Source organism: Mercenaria mercenaria, chromosome 14 (genome assembly GCF_021730395.1).
Source record: "Mercenaria mercenaria strain notata chromosome 14, MADL_Memer_1, whole genome shotgun sequence".
Taxonomy (NCBI): Eukaryota; Metazoa; Mollusca; class Bivalvia; order Venerida; family Veneridae; genus Mercenaria; species Mercenaria mercenaria.
In genome coordinates this window covers 1,158,795-1,179,094 of record NC_069374.1, presented here as the reverse complement: position 1 = coordinate 1,179,094, position 20,300 = coordinate 1,158,795, and the positions used below count along the sequence as shown (strand labels likewise).

The 20,300-nt window shown below is 35.8% G+C and overlaps 1 protein-coding gene across 1 annotated transcript; it reads left to right on the top strand.

Annotated features, from left to right (window-relative positions):
- Positions 1-338: 338 nt before the first annotated feature.
- On the top strand, positions 339-20,180 carry LOC128548613 (protein glass-like). Its single transcript, XM_053523973.1, has 3 exons — positions 339-342; positions 816-1,301; positions 19,552-20,180. Exons 1-3 carry the CDS (start codon positions 339-341, stop codon positions 20,178-20,180), a joined length of 1,119 nt encoding a protein of 372 aa, XP_053379948.1.
- The last annotated feature ends 120 nt before the right edge of the window (positions 20,181-20,300 follow it).

The following is a 20,300-nucleotide window of genomic DNA, read 5'->3' as shown; positions in this document are numbered from 1 at the left end:
GCGTGATTGGGATTTTGAAGATCATCCGTATTGTTTATGGTGTCAGTAGGTCAAAGGTTCAAGGTCACAGGGAAGGATTTACCCTCAATAACGTAAGAACCACTTCACCCAGAACTTTACGAAGTAGATGACACCAATTGTTTTAGGGGTTAGTAAGTCAAAGATCAAGGTCACAGGGGCCTGAACCTTAAAAAAAGCATTTCAGATATAGTTTAATATATTCGGAAAAGCCCTGCTCTTAATCCTAATTTTTGGCACAAATACATTTTATTTTTTCTGAAGCTGTGTATGAATCATGTATGTATTTGATATATAGAACAACACAAAACATCCCTAACATGGGTACTGTTGCCATCTGCTTATATGTAAATATTTTTTAATCATGCTTTGGTGCATTTTATAAATAAAGGGAATAAATATTTAATGTGTTCAGTGTTTCTCTAATCTCAGAAAAGGTAAGAGCCACTTGGACAATGAAAAAATTCTTCACTTATATGAGTAGTGTTACATGAAAGTCATTTATTTATCCCAGTTTAATTACCTAGTTACTCATTCTCAACCTTCCCAAATAGAAACTGTGTATTTAGTCAATTTTGTTTGCATAAAAGTGTGTGGTTTGGGCCAGAAATAAGAATTTTGTGGAGACAATTGATTCACCAATTTGTAAGAGTTTTATGTTTGTTCAACTTTGTTATGGCTAAATTTTGTGGGTGAAAATATGTCCCCCCTAAAATATTCATGATTTCACAGTAGAGGATGTAAATAAATGTAAGAAATTTGTTGATCTTGTATTGATCAGATTCTGTGTTTTTCAGTGTCTGAGTCAGAAGAGAGAGAACAGCCAGACAGTATAGATCTTACTGGAGATGATGATAACGATATTGATTCTACACAAGTTTCTGGAATTATTTCTACTGTACCCAACTTTACACCAGGTGATGCTGGAAGCTGCAATTTCAGCATTGTAAATGTTTCATCTTTGTCCACTCCAGCACAAACAGTGGTTCCCGGCTTTCTGTATGAACAGAGTGTAGCTGATATACAGATAGAGGGAAGCAGCAGTTTTGTACCAGTTGGTGAGGATTATGACAACAGAGAAACAATAGAAGAGGAACCAGGCGACCCTAATGCATCATGGGAACATTCTGATGGTAGTCAGGCAACAGATGCTAGTTACTATGGCAACGTAAAGGATAATAATGAAGGACATGATGTAGACGATCCAACAGCGTTTATGAGACCATCTATCCCTATAAATCCATTGAAACATGTTCAGTTCAACAAGGAGTTTTATGGTAAAAGTAAAACAAGGATAGTTTTAAAGCGACATATTTGTCCAATTTGTGGCAAACGACTCTTAAAAAAAAGTGACCTTGACCGCCATGTCCGAGTCCATACAGGAGAAAAACCGTTTACTTGTCCAGTGTGCAGGAAGCGTTTCAGCCAGAAACACAACGTTGATCTCCATAGGAGGAGGAAAAATCATTAATTTAAACAAAGTGACATTGCTTCAAGTACTTTCTGTAGACTGAAGTTTTTTGATGATGACTATTCTTGCTTTAAGTATGCCGTTACCTTTGATTAATTGTTTGTACATAACTTTGAGGTTAATTTTAGAAAAAATCTTTTTGTGCTTATTATGATTACTTTAAATGTTGGTGTTTGTCCCCTTAAATGTTTTAATCTTGTTGATACTGATATATATATAATTGAGCCGTGCCATGAGAAAACCAAGATAGTGGGTTTGCGACCAGCATGGATCCAGACCAGCCTGCGCATCCGCGCAGTCTGGTCAGGATCCATGCTGTTCGCTTTCAAAGCCTATTGGAATTAGAGAAACTGTTAGCAAACAGCATGGTTCCTGACCAGACTGCATGGATGCCCAGGCTTGTCTGGATCCATGCTGGTCGCAAACCCGCTATGTTGGTTTTCTCATGGCACGGCTCAAATTTGTTATAAAATACTGTAAAAGCAAATATTTTCGCTGGGTCAAAATTTCGTGAATTTGAAATTTTGTTTATCACATGTTTGACGTCGCGGGAGTGTCATAAAGCAATTAAATAAAAATGATAATACACTAGTGTAATAAAGCTTTGACGTTGACGTCATTTATAGTATAGGCGACATCGGTCAAATTATCTTGCTTATATAGTAAAAGAAAGTCGATTTTTTGATGTTTCGACAAGAAAAGCTAACATGTGATAAAAAGAATATTACATTTGTGACTTTCCACATTGAACTTATTAAAACTCGAATAAAATTGATAAAATGCTCGGCAGAGCCTCGCATTTTACTATTTTATTCAACTCGATTAATTAATTCAATATGAAAAGACACTCATGTTATATCCTCTATGTATATTAGCAAGGTTTAAAATTCCTGAAATTGCGAGATGAAGAGCCTATGTGAATATAGCCGGTAGTGAAAATTAAACCCTTGCGTAAATTTCTGCTTTTACAGTACGATTGGGTCTGTTTAAAAGACATACTGTAATCCAGTATTTTGATATTTTATGACACCAACATTTTATGTTACAAACTGAACATTTGCTGCAGAATGAAACATTTTAGTCAGAAATTTGATATATTGATTTTAAAATGGTTGTTTTTAGTAAAAATTTTCAGGAATGAACATTTTAAATATAATCATTATTTTCATACTGTAAAATTAAAGAAAGATTATGTTGTAATAGCGAAGTGTGCAATTCTACAATAGAGTTTGACTAGTCTTGATCAATTGATTAGAATGTTTGTTTCATTGTAAGTATACAATCATCATATACATGCATAATATTGTGCAATTACATAGCATAATACAATGTTAGTTCAGTTTCTCTTGTGTATAAGCATATTTATAGACAACAATTACAAAAGCAATGGCAAGAATGTACACTCAACAAAATTCCTAATCGGTCAGTTTTTATTGTATTACTATTTTGTAAATAATGCAAGTATTTACACAAAATTTCACATACCGACATTTAAATAGGTACTGCAGCTAATTATTGATTTATTTTTTGACCGACTCACCGCCAAAGTAACCGCTTTAGGCGTTTTGGTCAATTTAGCATATTTTGCACGTGCATGGCATGTGCACCAATATGCACGTGTTAATGAACACTTTTGGCATTACTGACGGAAGTCCTACTAGAAAAACACATATCATCGTGAAATCGACACAAGAGCAATGCGCCCCGGCTGTTGAAATTATACAACAAAATTCAAAATCGGTCACTTCAATGAATTGTATTTTGGTTAAATTTTGACAAAAGAGCGCGGATGGTAGATAACCAACGAGTGAAGGTTCTTGTAAATGGAAATAAGGTTTCAAGTGGAAATAACCATCAAAGTAACAGTTACAAACAAATTACATCAAAATTCTATTGAAATTGTAAAAATAATTACACGTGTCGTAAATGTGTCCCAGCTAGCAACATTCCGACAGCTCGATCCAGTTGCTCTTGTGTCAATTTCACCATAATATGTGTTTTTCTAGTTGGGCTTTCATAAGTAATGCCAAAATTGTAAACGAACACGTGCATGTTGGTGCACATGCACTGCACGTGCAAAATATCCAATATTAGGCAAAACGCCTAATGCGGTTACTTTGACCATGTGTCGCCAAAAATAAATTAATAATTAGCTGCAGTACCTATTCAAATGTTGGCATGTGAAATTTTGTGTAAATACATGCATTACTGACAATATAGTAATACAAATATCAACTGACCGATTAGGAATTTTGTTGAGTGTAGTTGTTGGACTATCAAAAGAATAGGTAGAGCTATACCATATACTATATTGTCAGCATCAGCATTCGCATCTGCATCTTCCCATTTGGTTAAGTTTAATTGTGTAAACATGTGTCTGAGTAACAACATGTGGGAATGGAAGGAAACTTTTCACACATCTTCTCTGTGATGATCTCGCATCTAGTGCAGACGTTCCATAACTCTAGTTTGCTTTTTCATAAAGTTATGCTTCTTTTTGACTGATAAGATTTTTAGCTCAACTATAAGATGTATGGAGAGCTGTCCTACTCAACCCAGCATTAGCGTCTGCGTCCTTTCATGTCCTTGGTTAAAGTTTTGATGCACAATTTCTTTATCTCTGTAATTACTTGATGGATTTGTTTCAAACTTAAAATAGTTATTCCTCATTATCACCACATCATTTTACTTTATCTCTGTTATTACAGAAAGGATTTGATTCAAACTTAAAACAGTTGTTCCAGACCATCACACACATCATATGCCACAAGGTCCATAACATTGATACCAATACTTCATGAATTATCTCCCTTTTTAGCTCACCTGAGCACTTGTGATCGCTTGATGTCTGGCGTTCGTTGTCTGTCTGTCGTCTGTCAACATTTAGCTTGTGTATATAGAGGCTGTATTTTTCAACTAATCTTCATGAAATTTGGTCAGAATGATTACCTGGATGAAATCTAGGTTGAGTTGGAATATGGCTCATCTGGGATCAAAAATTAGGTCACTAGGTCAAATCAAAGAAAAACCTTGTGTATGCAGTAGAGGCTGTTTTTTTTCCATTGACCTTCATGAAATTTAGTCAGAATGATTGCCCTGACGAAATCTAGGCCAGATTTGAAAATGGGTCATCTAGGTCACTAGGTCACTAGGTCAAATCAAAGAAAAACCTTGTTTATGCGATAGAGGCTGTATTTTTCAATTGATCTTCATGAAATTTGGTCAGAATGATTGTTTTGATGAAATCTAGGTAGAGTTCGAATATGGGTCATCTTGGGTTAAAAAGTCGGTCACTCGGTCAAATCAAAGAAAATACTTGTGTATGCGATAGAGGCTGTATTTTTCAACTGATCTTCATGAAATTTGGTCAGAATGGTTGCCTTGATGAAATCTAGGTCAAGTTTGATAATGGGTCATCTGGTTTAAAAAACTAGGTCACTAGGTAATATCAAAGAAAATACTTGTTTAAACTCAAGAGACCACATTTTTGGTCCAATCCTAATGAAATTTGGCCACAATATTTTTTTCCATGAATCACTTGGTCAAACATGTTTACTGTTTCTCAGGTGAACGACAATAACTCTGGCACCAGTATTTTATGAATTATGTCCCTTTTTACAAAAAATTTCAGGTTAAAGTTTTCATGCACTTTCACTCTAACTCTGTTATTTCCATATGGATTTGATTCAAACTTAAAATTATTATTTCATATCATCATGCACATCATATGACACAAGGGCCATAACTATTGTACCAGTATCTCATGAGTTATGCCCATTTTTACTTAGAATTTCAGTTTAATTTTGATGCTTTTTCACCATATCTCAGTTGTTACTAAATTTCATCCACATTGGAGTCATTAAACACTCAAGTGGCAGCTCCAGCTTCCTCATATGTGCACAGTTTCACTATTGAAACACTGTCAATATGAAATAGACATGAGCATATTGTGCAGACTATCATTTCCAATTTTTTTATGGAGTTATGACGCTGTTGTGGATTTTATTGTTCTATCAAGCATTTTCAGGAGGCATTGTTCATAAAATGTCAACATAATTCCTGTTCAAAATATACATAATGAATGAGCTTTTAAATCATCATCAAAATGGAAGATAAATATTTATATGGAATCCATTCCCACAGGTGATTACTGCTACACTAGCTCACATTATAGAAAATTAAAAATTGAAAAAAAAGTTGTAAATTTGTGAAAACGAAATAAAATCATGGATCATTTGCAGAACATTACAGTGAACACAAATGTAAAGTTTCAAAAGTTCATTGAATTTGAGGAAACTTCTTTTTAGCTCATCTGATTTTTTGAAAAAAAAAATGATGAGTTATTGTCATCACTTGAGCAGTTGTCGGCGTCGGCGTCGGCGTCGGCGTTGCCTGATTAAGTTTTATGTTTAGGTCAGCTTTTCTCCTAAACTATCAAAGCTATTGCTTTGAAACTTGGAATACTTGTTCACCATCATAAGTTGACCCTGTATAGCAAGAAACATAACTCCATCTTGCTTTTTGCAAGATTTATGGCCCCTTTTGTATTTAGAAAATATCAGATTTCTTGGTTAAGTTTTATGTTTAGGTCAACTTTTCTCCTAAACTATCAAAGCTATTGCTTTGAAACTTGGAATACTTGTTCACCATCATAAGCAGACCCTGTACATCAAGAAACATAACTCCATCTTGCTTTTTGCAAGATTTATTGCCCCTTTTGGACTTGGAAAATCAGTTTTCTTGGTTAAGTTTTATGTTTAGGTCAGCTTTTATCCTAAACTATCAAAGCTATTGCTTTAAAACTTGCAACACTTGTTCACCATCGTAAGTTGACCCTGTACAGCAAAAAACATAACTCCATCCTGCTTTTTGCAAGATTTATGGCCCCTTTTGGACTTAGAAAATACCAGATTTCTTGGTTAAGTTTTATGTCTAGGTCAACTTTTTCTCTTAAACTATCAAAGCTATTGCTTTGAAACTTGCAACACTTGTTGACCATCATAAGCTGACCCTGTACAGCAAGCAACATAACTCCATTCTGCTTTTTGCAATAATTATTGCCCCTTTTGGACTTAGAAAATCATTTTCTTGGTTGAGTATTATGTTTAAGTCAACTTTTCTCATAAACTATCAAAGCTATTGCTTTAAAACTTGCAACAGTTTTTCACCATCATAAGTGGACACTGTACATCAGGAAACATAACTCTATACTGCTTTTTGCAAGAATGATGGCCCTTTTTAGACTTACAAAATCATGGGTAGGACAGTATTTCTATTACCCAAAAAAAATCAGATGAGCGTCAGCACCCGCAAGGCGGTGCTCTTGTTTGTGTTAGCACTGTCCAAAGTACCTTCATCTTTGTCATGTACAGTAAAACCTGTCTTAAGCTGCCCAAGGGAATGGGAAAGAGTGGATGCTTACAACAGGTAGCTGCTTAATGCAGGTAATTTATAGAATAAATGACCATTTTGGGAAATGAGACACTGGCTTCTTAAGACAGGTTGGCTGCTTAATAGAGGAGACTGTGACAGCAGGTTTTACTGTAATTGGTTTTCAAATAAATATTGCTACATGTGTTTAAAATGATCTTTATTTTGATTTCTGTCAGACTAAATAGTAAACTGATGTACTGAGTGGTAATTTACCCACTTCCAAAGGTGGACGGATAAAGATTTGGCAGTGTCCAGCCAGCTGTTCATGCATGTATTCATCTGTCCAAATAGAAAATATTTATAATTCAAATGGTATTTTAGCTATAATCACTAAACGTTACACAAATATTAATTAGCACGATGACCTTTGCTCACATATAGTATTATCCCCCTTGTCCCAGTAAAAGCAGACATTTCTCAGTGATTTTTGACTGCATCTGAGTAAGCTCTTGATGGATTTTCATGAAACTTCACACAAATGAAGATCTCTATAGGGTGGTTGTGGACATGCAACTGTCAAAAGTAACTTCAGACTTGTATGCCCTTTAATTGTTTGACAATCCATATATTCCCACATAACAAAGTATTATCCATTGATGGATCTTCATGAAATTCAATACAAATATATATATATGACTACAGTGTGGTGATGCTTGCTCATCTTTCATCAGGATCTTTTTAGTGACAACAGAGTTATTGCCCTTTAGATGTTTTAGACTTCATAAATTCCCACAAAAACATTTACTGATTTTCAAGAAACTTTTAATACAAATGTAGATCACTATAGAGTGATGGTGCATGCACAACCTTAGCCAGACTTTGTTCAGTAACTGCAAAGGTATTGCTCTTAATTATTAGAGCCATGCCATGAGAAAACCAGCACAGTGGGTTTGCGACCAGTATGGATCCAGACCAGCCTGTGCATCCGCGCAGTCTGGTCAGGATCCATGCTGTTCGCTAATGGTTTCTCTTGTAACAATAGTCTTTGAAAGCGAACAGCATGGATCCTGACCAGACTGCGCAGATGTGCAGGCTGGTCTGGATCCATGCTGGTTGCAAACCCACTATGTTGGTTTTCTCATGGCATGGCTCAAATTTATATCTTTCAAGGTATAGATTTCTCATTCACAAAACAACCAGATTGGCAGGGTATATATTCACTGAATTTGCTCGTTTAATTTTAGCTGTGGATCTATTAATGTTTAATAAGATAACAACTTTTTCTTGTACAGGTCTAACAAAAATGTTTAGTTGCTAACATTTATCTTGATAAACTGGTACCCCAACCTTGTCTGTTTTATTTAAGTTGCTCTGTCCTACTTAAAGATATATATGAAATTCATATTATTTTAATGTTCTGTCTAGAATGGGGTAAATCGCCAGGTTCATTTGTTTGTTTGTTTTTGGGTTTAATGCCGTTTTTCAACAGTATTTCAGTCATGTAACGGCGGGCAGTTAACCTAACCAGTATTCCTGGATTCTGTACCAGTACAAACCTGTTCTCCGCAAGTAACTGCTAACTTCCCCACATGAATCAGAGGTGGAGGACTAATGATTTCAGACATAATGTCGTTTATCAAATAGTCACGGAGAACATACGCCCCGCCCGAGGATCGAACTCGCGACCCCGAGATCCGTAGACCAACGCTCTTACCTACTGAGCTAAGCGGGCGGGCTAGGTTCAGGGTTAGCTGCTAGCATCAGTGAATGATCTGGTTCCATCATCCATGATTTCACTTTAGAGGTCACCATTTTGGTCCAATCTTTATCAGACTTTATCTGGATTTTTGCCTCAATGAAATCTCGAGTGCTAGTTAAAATTATTGATAAACCTTGATAACTTTCTAGAAGCCAAAATTTCAACCAGGGACATAAATAGATATTCCTGTTTCATCCCAATATTCATGGAGCAGGGCTAGAATAGTTATCTTTATGTTATGTTATATTTCAAACTCGGTCATGAATTCTAGATTATGGAAATCCATGTTAACACAAAAGAGGACACATTTTTACATGAAAACTGGCTATATTGAAACTAGGTCACGTTTGAAACTGGGTCATCTTATTTCAAAATGTAGGTCACCAGGTCAGATCATTAAAAAAAATAACGTTTCATCTTTTCAGCATGATTTACTTGAAATATCTGGTCAGAATATTTGTCTTCATGAAATTCTTGTCAGGATCAAACTTGTTCACCTAAGTATAACAAGAGGACCATGATGGTCCTGAATCGCTCACCTGTCCCAACATGACCCAGTTTTGAACTGAGTATGACGTCGTTTTTTTTCTATTACTTGACATAGTGACCTAGTTTTTGAGCTCATGTGACCCAGTTTTGAATCTGACCTAGATATCATCAAGATGAACATTCAGACCAACTTTCATACAGATCCCATGAAAAATATGGCCTCTAGAGAGGTCACAAGGTTTTTTCATTATTTGATCTACTGACCTAGTTATTGATGGCACGTGACCCAGTTTCAAACTTGACCTAGATATCATCAAGATGAAAATTCTGACCAATTTTCATGAAGATCCACTCAAAAGTATGGCCTCTAGAGAGGTCATAAGCTTTTTTCTATTTTTAGACCTACTGACCTAGTTTTTGACCGCAGCTGACCCAGTTTCGAAATTGATCTAGATATCATCAAGATGAACATTCAGACCAACTTTCATACAGATCCCATGAAAAATATGGCCTCTAGAGAGGTCACAATGTTTTTTCATTATTTGACCTACTGACCTAGTTATTGATGGTACGTGACCCAGTTTCGAACCTGACCTAGACATCATCAAGATGAACATTCTGACCAATTTTCATGAAGATCCATTCAAAAGTATGGCCTCTAGAGAGCTCACAAGGTTTTTCTATTATTTGACCTACTGACTTAGTTTTTGAAGGCACGTGACCCAGTTTCGAACTTGACCTAGATATCATCAAGATGAACATTCTGACCAATTTTCATGAAGATCATGTGAAAAATATGGCCTCTAGAGAGGTCACAAGGTTTTTCTATTTTTAGACCTACTGACCTAGTTTTTGACCGCACGTGACCCAGTTTCGAATCTGACCTAGATATCATCAAGATGAACATTCTGACCAACTTTCATAAAGATCCCATGAAAAATGTGGCTTCTAGAGAGGTCACAAGGTTTTTTTATTATTTGACCTACTGACCTAGTTATTGATGGCACGTGACCCAGTTTCAAACTTGACCTAGATATCATCAAGGTGAACATTCTGACCAATTTTCATGAAGATTCATTCAAAAGTATGACCTCTACAGAGGTCACAAGGTTTTTCTATTTTTAGACCTAATGACCTAGTTTTTGACCGCAGCTGACCCAGTTTCGAACTTGACCTAGATATCATCAAGATGAATATTCAGACCAACTTTCATACAGATCCCATGAAAATTATGGCCTCTAGAGAGGTCACAAGGTTTTTCTATTATTTGACCTACTGACCTAGTTTTTGAAGGCACGTGACCCAGTTTCGAACTTGACCTAGATATCATCAAGATGAACATTCTGACCAATTTTCATGAAGATCATGTGAAAAATATGGCCTCTAGAGAGGTCACAAGGTTTTTCTATTTTTAGACCTACTGACCTAGTTTTTGACCGCACGTGACCCAGTTTCGAACTTGACCTAGATATCATCAAGATGAACATTCTGACCAACTTTCATAAAGATCCCATGAAAAATGTGACCTCTAGAGAGGTCACAAGCAAAAGTTTACACACGGACGGACGCACGGACGCACGACGGACGCTGCACGATCACAAAAGCTCACACTGTCACTTTGTGACATGTGAGCTAAAAACAATGTCACTAGGTGAAGAACACACTTGGAAATAAAAGAATATCATGATATGTTAAGGATGTCTGTTTTGTGTCTGTTTCATAACTCTTTTTTCAGCAAGGGATAAAGACAAAATTTTAAACTTTACTAAGATTTCATAAAAATAACTAGACAACTTTTCATGTTGATCAGGTTAAAAATTTGGCATCTCTAGTAGTGTTAACCTGGCTTTGCATGAATGTTTCCCTTTACAAGATTATATGTCATGAGCAAGACCGACACTTGGTGCAAAGGTCAAGGTCACACAAATTAAAACATGTTAGATAATTTTTGTTCTGTCATCGACTTTGCAATGCATGAATTTATATTAAAATACCTGATACAAACATTCACCACAACAAGATGCTAAGAAGAAGCCAGGACATATTGCTTGGCACATGTTGTTTGCGTCGGTCAGTCCGTCTGTTGGTAGAGCAAATAGGTTTCCAAAACCATCAGAACATTCAGACTTGATAGCATGATTGGGTTTATGAAGTTCATGGCCCCTTTTGTCTTTTAGGTTAGTAAGTCAAAGGTCAAGGTCACAGGGGCCTGAAACTTGAAAAACGATTTCCTCATAATAACTTGAGAGCCACTTGACCAAGCATCTTCAATCTTGATAGCATGATTGTGCTTATGTAACAGATTAATCCTATTGTTCAGGGGGTAAAAGGTTAGGGTCACAGGGACCTGAACATTGAAAGCTATTTCTGCACGATATTTGAGAACAACTTGACCAAGAAAATTAAAACTTCATAATGTGATTTGGCTTTTTGAGTAGATGACCCTATTGCTCTTGGGGCGAAATAGATCAAAGGTCAATGGCACAGGAACCTGAACATTGAAAACTATTTCTGTACGTTAACTTGGGAAGCGCTTGACCAAACATTCAAACTTGGTAGCATTATTGGGCTGATTAAATAGATGACCCCCATTGTTTTCAGGGTCAGTAGGTCAATGGCTAAGATCACAGGGGCCTGAACTTTGAAAGTGACTACCTCTCAATTACTTTAGAACCACATCACCCAGAACCTTTAAACTTATGATAGCTTGATTGAGCTTCTGAAGTGGATGACCTCTATTGTTTTTGGGGTAAATAGGTCAAAAGTCAAGGTCACAGGGACCTGAACATTGAAAACTATTTCTGCATTGACTGATCATTCAAACTTGGTAGCATAATTGGACTTATAAAATAGATGATCTCTATTGTTTTCAGGATCATTAGATCAAAGGTCAAGGTCACAGGTGCCTGAACCTTGAAAACGGTGTCCTCTCATTAATTTCAGAACAACTTGGCCCAGAACCTTCAATCTTTTAATAGTTTGATTGAGATTATGAAGTAGATGGCACCTGCTTTTGTTTTAGGTGTGTGTGTGTGTGTGTGTGTTGGATGGGGGTGGGGTGTGGGGGGAGGGGGTCAAAGGTCAATGATACAAGGGCATGAACCTTGAAAACGGTTTTTGTGACTTGAGAATCATTTGACTCTAACCCTTTAAACTTGATAGGATGATTGGGCTTAAAGTGTAGATGACCGTTATTGCCCTACAAATGGTTTCTCGTTAATTGCTTGGTATTTCTTCATCATCCCCCAACCCTCATTACTAACTGGCCACGAAGGGGGCATGCACATTCTTTGAGCATCTTTTGTTTTGTTACTGATTCTCAGATGAATGACTGAGAGCTGTCATTATATATATTGTATTGGTTGCATGTCTACATGTTTGCTTTTCGAAGATAGAAAGAACGAACATTTGGCTAGATAGATAGAAGAATACATATAATTTATTGTATTAAAATAGACAATATATCAAACAACAAATACAAATTCAGTATCAACATAATAAATGTGAACATTAAAGTGCTATTGTAGATGCATGTCTACATGTTTGCTTTTCGAAGATAGAAAGAACGACCATTTGGCTAGATAGATAGAAGAATACCTATAATTTATTGTAATAAAATAGACAATATATCAAACAACAAATACAAATTCAGTATCAACATAATAAATGTGAACATTAAAGTGCTATTGTAGATGACATATAATCAATATCAAAGATAACACAAAAAAAGAGAGCATTATAAAGCTTTCGTATTTCAATTGTGGCTTTCTTTTTTAATCCCCCGCCGTGGCGGAGGGATTATAGGAATGGTCTGCTTCCGTCCGTCCGTCCTTCCGTCTTTCCGTCCTTCCGTCTGTAACAAAATCGTGTCCGGTCCATATCTCCTTAACCCCTTGAAGGATTTTCATGAAACTTGGGTCAAATGATCACCTCATCAAGACGATGTGCAGAACCCATGAGTCAGCCTTGTCGGTTCAAGGTCAAGGTCACAATTCAAGGTCAAAGGTTTGAGCCTGCCATTTTGTGTCCGCTCTATATCTCCTAAACCCCTTGAAGGAATTTTATAAAACTTGGGTCAAATGATCACTTCATCAAGACGATGTGCAGAACCCATGAGTCAGCTATGCCGGCTCAAGGTCGAGGTCACAACTCAAGGTCAAAGGTTTGAGCCTTCCATTTTGTGTCCGCTCTATATCTCTTAAACCCCTTGAAGGAATTTTATAAAACTTGGGTCAAATGATCACCTCATCAAGACGATGTGCAGAACCCATGAGTCAGTCATGTCGGCTCAAGGTCAAGGTCACAACTTAGGGTCAAAGGTTTGAGCCTTCCATTTTGTGTCCGCTCTATATCTCCTAAACCCCTAGAACGATTTTCATCAAACCTGGGTCAAACGATCACCGCATCAAGGCGATGTGCAGAATTTATGAGTCAGCCATGTCGGCTCAAGGTCAAGGTCACAACTGAAAGTCAAATGTTTGAGCCTTCCATTTCGTGTCTGCTCTATATCTCCTAAACCCCTTGAAGGAATTTTATAAAACTTGGGTCAAATGATTACCTCATCAGAACGATGTGCAGAAATTATGAGTCAACCATGCCAGCTCAAGGTCAAGGTCACAACTAAGGGTCAAAAGGTTTGAGCCTTCCATTTGGTGTCCACTCTGTATCTCCTTAACCCTTGAAGGATTTTCATCAAACTTGGGTCAAATGTCACCCATCAAGAACTCATGAGTCAGCCATGTCAACTCAAGGTGAAGGTCACAACTGAAAGGTCCAAAGGTTTCAGCTCATTATCTCCTAAACCCTTGAAGGATTTTCATGAAACTTTGGTCAAATGATCACCTCATCAAGACGTTGTGCAGAATTAGAGTCAGCCATGTCAGTTCAAGGTCAAGGTCACAGCTAAAATCAAAGGTTTTTACCTTTTCCCACTATCCATAGCAGTGGCGGGGGATTTAGCTGTCATTCAGACTGCCTTGTTCCCCCATGAAATGCTAGTTACACAGTAGAGACTCAAGAGTGACTTATGTGGAAAAAGAATTCTGGTTCCAAATGCACTGTTTAAATAGCTATGTCCACAGCCTATCAGTAAGTTTTCCAGTCTAAAAGATATTTCTTTTCAGCTAATAGAAGTTTATATTTTGTTACATCACCTGAACTTTGTTCAGGGTTGGTAATTAGTATATTATTATTGAATGAACTTGCATTCGTCGTCCTGCGTTAATTATCCTGCATCAACATTTTTATTTGAAGATCCTCCTCTTAGTCCCTGTTAAGTATTTCAGAACTAATAGTTGAAAACAATCTTTAAACAATTTCTATCACCAGTTGATGGATCCTTACCAAACTTGGTCTACAACATATTTGTATAGATTTCTCTTAATTTTATATTCAAATGGTCTCACTTGGCTTTTAGGCGCTGCCAGAGCTGAAAGTATAAAACATATTTAAGGGGGAATGGTACTTTGTCAAAATTTAAGATTTGCTGATTGTCTTATATACCAAAATAAACTTAAAGATTTTTCCCATTGATATCATCATCTTTTTAGAGCAATAAACTGCGTATGACGTTGCCATGACGTCGCAAACATGACCCGTTTTGGGCGCTTTTTAGCCCGTTAATGGTAGCACTAAAATATTTTAAAACTCGATCTAACAAGCGTATTGTTGGCGTAAAATGCATTAGATTATATATCAAACGCCCAGAATAAAGCAATTTCTTAGTGATTTTTAATTGAACAGGTATTTTCTATCTGAATTTTTCGAAGGGAGGTTCGAAAACAGACATTGGTTTTTTAAGAAAATTCAGGAAGAAAATCGATTTGATCCATTTGCAAAAATTGGCCCGTGGAATTTTTGCAAATTTTTGTGTGTAAAAATTTCATTATTTGTTAATATCTATGCCAAAATAGAAAAAAGTTCACCGAAGCGTTTTTGTAGTAAAACCGTTTGAACTTGACTACTGCAGCGTCGTTAAAAGACATGAAATCGTTATGTAACTTTTGCATGTGTTTATTTTAAATGGCTTGTCATAATTCAAACCTGGAAACCTATAGCAAGCAGTTATGAGACATGAATTAAATATTTAAATTAATCGTAAAAAAATTACACATTTCAAAAACATGCAGTATTCCAAAATATTTTTCATTGAAAAGTGCGTATCTTTTAAATACTGAATTTTCTTGATGTTCATTTCAATACCCAACTTCATGCACCTTTTCAAACTCAGCTGCTCTCTAAAATAAGTCGCGATAAATACGGACAGTTCAGAAGGCAAAAAAAGTTAATTTTTTGAAGAAAGGGAGTGTCGGGAGTGATAAAAAACGGAGAAAAGCAAAATAGAAGAATCGCGATTATCCATATTTTGGTAATGTATTTGAAAAATGGTTGCAAAATATGCGGAAAAAAGATTTTTACTGAAGCCCGCCCGTTTTAGCTCAATGGGTAAGAGCGTTGGTCTACGATCTCGGGGTGGCTATTCGATCCTCGGAGGGGGCGTATGTTCTCCGTGACTATTTGATGAACGACCACTGTGTCTGATATCATTAGTCCTCCACCTCTGATTCATGGGGGGAAGTTGGCAGTTACTTGCGGAGAAAGGTTTGTACGGGTACAGAATCCAGGAAAACTGGTTAGGTTAACAGCCGCCGTTTATTGACTGAAAAACTGTTGAGAAAATGGCGTTAAACTCAAAACAAACTTTACTGGAAAAAACCTATTTTCCGAAACTAAGTATGGTCTATATAGTTTTAATACATTTTAAAATGTAAAAATCTAAATGTACGGCATTTTACGGAACCCTATTCAATAAACGTTGCAGCTGCATTAGGTAAGCAGGGGATAATTAAAATACAAACTTTTTCCACACAGTTCTATCCAAATGTGAATTTCGTTTAAAATTGTATTAATGATACAATTAAAGGCAGATTTAAATAGAAACGGTAATAAGACTGTTAAAAAAGTTGATTAATTTTCTGAATCAAGTTTTTACGCTCGTTTAAACAGTATGGCGGGTAGTTTCCTTTAACATTGTTCCTGGGAACGCCCAGTACTAAAACCCCTAACCTCCGACACAAACTACCAAGTGTTCTACTAAAGAGCCATGTTCGGTAGCGGGGCTCGAACTTACAGTCCTCCTCAGTGAGATATCTCAGTGAATCAGACCACGTAGGCAGTCCAAAAGTTGACAGTTTATATATATACGTTATTTTTCTTTTGCAAGCAGTACAACGGAATTTTAAATTCGAATGTTAGTATGAATTTTAAGATTCCCCCGTGTACTGTTTGCAAAGATTACACGTCAAAACATTTACATAAAATGGATACCGTTCTACCCGTTTAAAAATTGTTATTTGAGCCGCGCCCTGAAAAAACCAACATAGTGGGTTTGCGACTAGCTTGATCCAGACAGCTTGCGCAGGGCTTGTCAGGATCTATGTTGTTCGCTTTTAAAGCCTATTGCAATTTAGGAAACGTTAGCGAACAGCATGGATCCTGACCAGACTGCAAAAACCCCCGTATGTTGGTTTTTTACAAGGCGCGGCTCATTTCAATTAAATATTTCTGTTTTTTGTTATTTGTTGCACAGGACGTGGAAAAAAGCCTAATAAACGACTAAATTATGAATTTTTAAAAATGCCATCACGGACATGCCCCTTCCGTTTACATGACGACATAACGATATAAGAATGAAGAATGTTCGTCCATATGCCGTCCGCGGGTTGTTTCACAATATTGTCTTTCCCAAAATTCAATAAAAAATATATTAAAAGTTTGCAATGTTTGGTCCAAATAGAAACTAGCGGTAACCTAGAGAACGACACTCAAAAGATGCTAATCCGTTCCCGATCCTGGATTATGTACTGAGCTTTTATTTTACACGTATTTTTGAAAGAATAAGTTTGAATAGAATGGCTGTATAATAGGTCTTTAATAAATTAAGAATGCTTATATTTTTAATAAAAAAAGCAGCCAATGAGCGGCAGTAAGCTTGTCTACCTGCCGACATAACTGAAATACTGAAAGGGCCGTAAAACAGGATTCTATCAAACAAAACAAACAATAATATGAATTCATTTGGAATTTCCATATAAGCCGACAATCTCGCATGTTATGCGCCCTTTTCCGAGGTCACCGTACCGCGCTACTGATAATTTCCTGACAAGTCAACACGATGCGGTACAAAAACTATACTTTAGGTTGTGTTTCTGTAATAAGAATTTTTATATAACAGCCGTACTTAATCATATCTGTTTGTCTCCCTTTGGTTAAAATTTTGCATGAAGAAAAAATGGGATAATCTCGTAAATATATACTAAAGAAATATTTCAATAAATCTATCTATAAATATAAATTTGCCCTCAAAATATTATGTTTGTTTTAAAGCAACTTATTACATAAATAAATACACATACATAAATAATATATATGTAAATTTAACACGCCGTGTGAGTGATAATTTTCTATGACTGCTATATAAGTTTAATAATTTTTTGAAAGTTTTGAGTGAAAAAGAGCAATATTTTTATTGAGTTTTTTGTCAATTTTTATGTTAATTTCGTTTGAAAAATTTTTATTATTATTGACCCTTGAGCCATGGATTGCTATGGTATTCCTGGAAGAGGTCAATACTGTCCTCCTCCGTTGAATATCACATCATATCCGAAAGGCTTAACAGTCAGTAACTGTTTTATTATATGGGGTTTAAGTTTATAAATAAGTAACAAATATTGTTGCAACATATGTAATGTTTGAAAGTAACAATAAAATGTGTTTAAAACTTATCAAAGTTTACACGAAAACAATTAAATATGGCAACTTCACAGATGCCAAAAAAAAAATGGAGCAATTCTGTAAAAGCTATGGAGCCCGATATTCGTGCTCGATTGCATAAAGAGGCAAGCAATTCTGGACTGATGTACAAACATATTTTTACTCTACATTTTTAAATTTTCCTGAAAATTTTTTTTTAAAAAACAATTAACAATAGAAATAATTTCCATTGCAAGCTTGTTTTCAGTGCAAAGTGAGTTCAATAAATCTTGAAGAAAAAGGAGAAGCTGAATTAATACAGGCGTAGAAAGCATAGTTCCAATTGTATGGAGAGCACCATTTTGCAGCCCCTGGTGAAAAATAAAGGTAATAATGTAAATATTCACGTGCTTACGTCATGTCTTAAGCGACGTTGTTTATTGCGACACAATGCTCTAATTCAAACGGTTGTACTAGAAAAAACGCTTCGGTGAATTTTTTTATTTTGGCACAGCCATTACAACATAATATTTTTTACATACAAAAAATTGGCAAAATTCCCCGGGCCATTTTTTTGCAAAATGGATCAGAAGCGATTTTTTCCTGAATTTTCTTAAACAACCAAATGTCTGTTTTTCGAACCTCCAACGAAAATTCGGATAGAAAATACCTTTTCATGTTAATGATCACTAAGAAATTGCTTTATTCTGTCGTTTTATTTTAATCTAATGAAATTTACGCCAACAATACGTTTGTAGTATCGAGTTTTATACCATTTAGTGCACCATTAACGGACGTAAAAAAGCGCGAAAACGGGTCATGTTTGCGAGTCATGGCAACATCATCGCATGTTTATCGCTCTAAAAGATGATGATACAATTTTGAAATATCTTCAAGTTTATTTGGTATATTTCGACTATTAGCAAATCTTAAAATTTTTACAAAGTACATTCCCCCCTTAAATGATTTCTTTCAATGAAAAACATAATTTATCTTCACAAAACTTGGACTGTAGCACCTTTGTATGTCCCACTGTAAAGTGAATCCCTTTTAGGAGCATCAGAGCTAAAAATAAAGATACTTTTTAATGACTCTTCAACATCCTCCATGTCCAAACATTTAACAAGTTCTTCTCTTTGTTTTTAATCCTTTCATTGTTATAAAATGTTACACAAACAGATTAAAAAAGCAGTATAATGGGATGAACTCATAGATTTCATTGGTTCTTTGTAGAATTGTGTTTAAACAAGTTGTTAATACTTAGTGTGTCAGCCAGTCAGGTGTGCAATTCCAGAGACATTTGTCTTTCTTATATGCACTTCTTTTTGTGAAAAAAAATGAATATTAATATCCTCTGTCAATTGAAAAAAATGTTCATTTCACTAATATAAAAACATGTAGATCTATTTTTGTAAGATAAAATCGTGATTTCTGACTTTAAACCTTCACACTTTTCACCTAATATAAAGCTCTTTCCTTCAGAAGTTGGCACACTGGCTTTACAGGATTTAAATATAGTTTTATGTCTGTTCTTAGATATACTTGATATACATATAGTACAAATATACATGTTAATCAGTTATGCTATAAATATATATGCATGCTTGTATATTAAACGATATAGAGTGATAAAAGCACTTGTGAAATATGTGCAGTTTTATCTTAAGATTTTTTTGTTCTTTTTTTTCAGAAGAAAAACCTCAGCAATATCAACCAGTGCAGCTGATTCCATACCCACCAACATCAAGCAGGGAGCCAGTAATATTTCTTCAACCAATCACAGACCAGGATCAGCCAATAACCACACCCACAGATGTCAAGTTGACACCCACTCACGATTTAGCCAGTCAAGCGTCATTTACAACAATGCTAACGTCTTTTGACTTCGGCACTACACAGAATGTAATGACAAGTGACACTGTCCAAGATACGCCCGCAGCACAAAACAACCAATCAAAATGCAGTACTTTTCCACAGAACATGCCTAAGCCATCTTCTTCAACTTTTGGAACCCCGCCCACATTTGGACCAACACCAATACCGCTAAGCGGGAATGAAAGAATAGTTATTCCGTCATGCGCAGATGAACAGTATTTGCCTTTTACTAAAGAAAACTATGGGAAAGAAAAGGATAAGTGGGTTTTGAAGAGGCACATCTGTCAATATTGTGGAAAAAGATGTATGAAACCCTCTGATTTGACAAGACACATTAAAATACATACAGGCGAATATCCGTTTGAGTGTCCTTCTTGTAAAAAGAGATTCAGAGAAAAGTTTAATTTGAATGCGCATTTCAAAAAGGGCAGTTGTACTCCTTAAGGTACCATAGTAGTAACACTTTGCTTTGTTCAACGTGTAGCCTTACATTCCTGTTTTATTTGAAATAATGAAAAGATATACAGCAGAAAATGCCAGTGATGTAGTTAAATTGTTAACTAA

Coding starts and splice junctions, on each gene's coding strand:
- LOC128548613 (XM_053523973.1), top strand. Junction 1,302..19,551: donor CAAGGAGTTTTATGGTAAAA/GTAAAACAAGGA, acceptor CTTTTTTTTCAG/AAGAAAAACCTCAGCAATAT.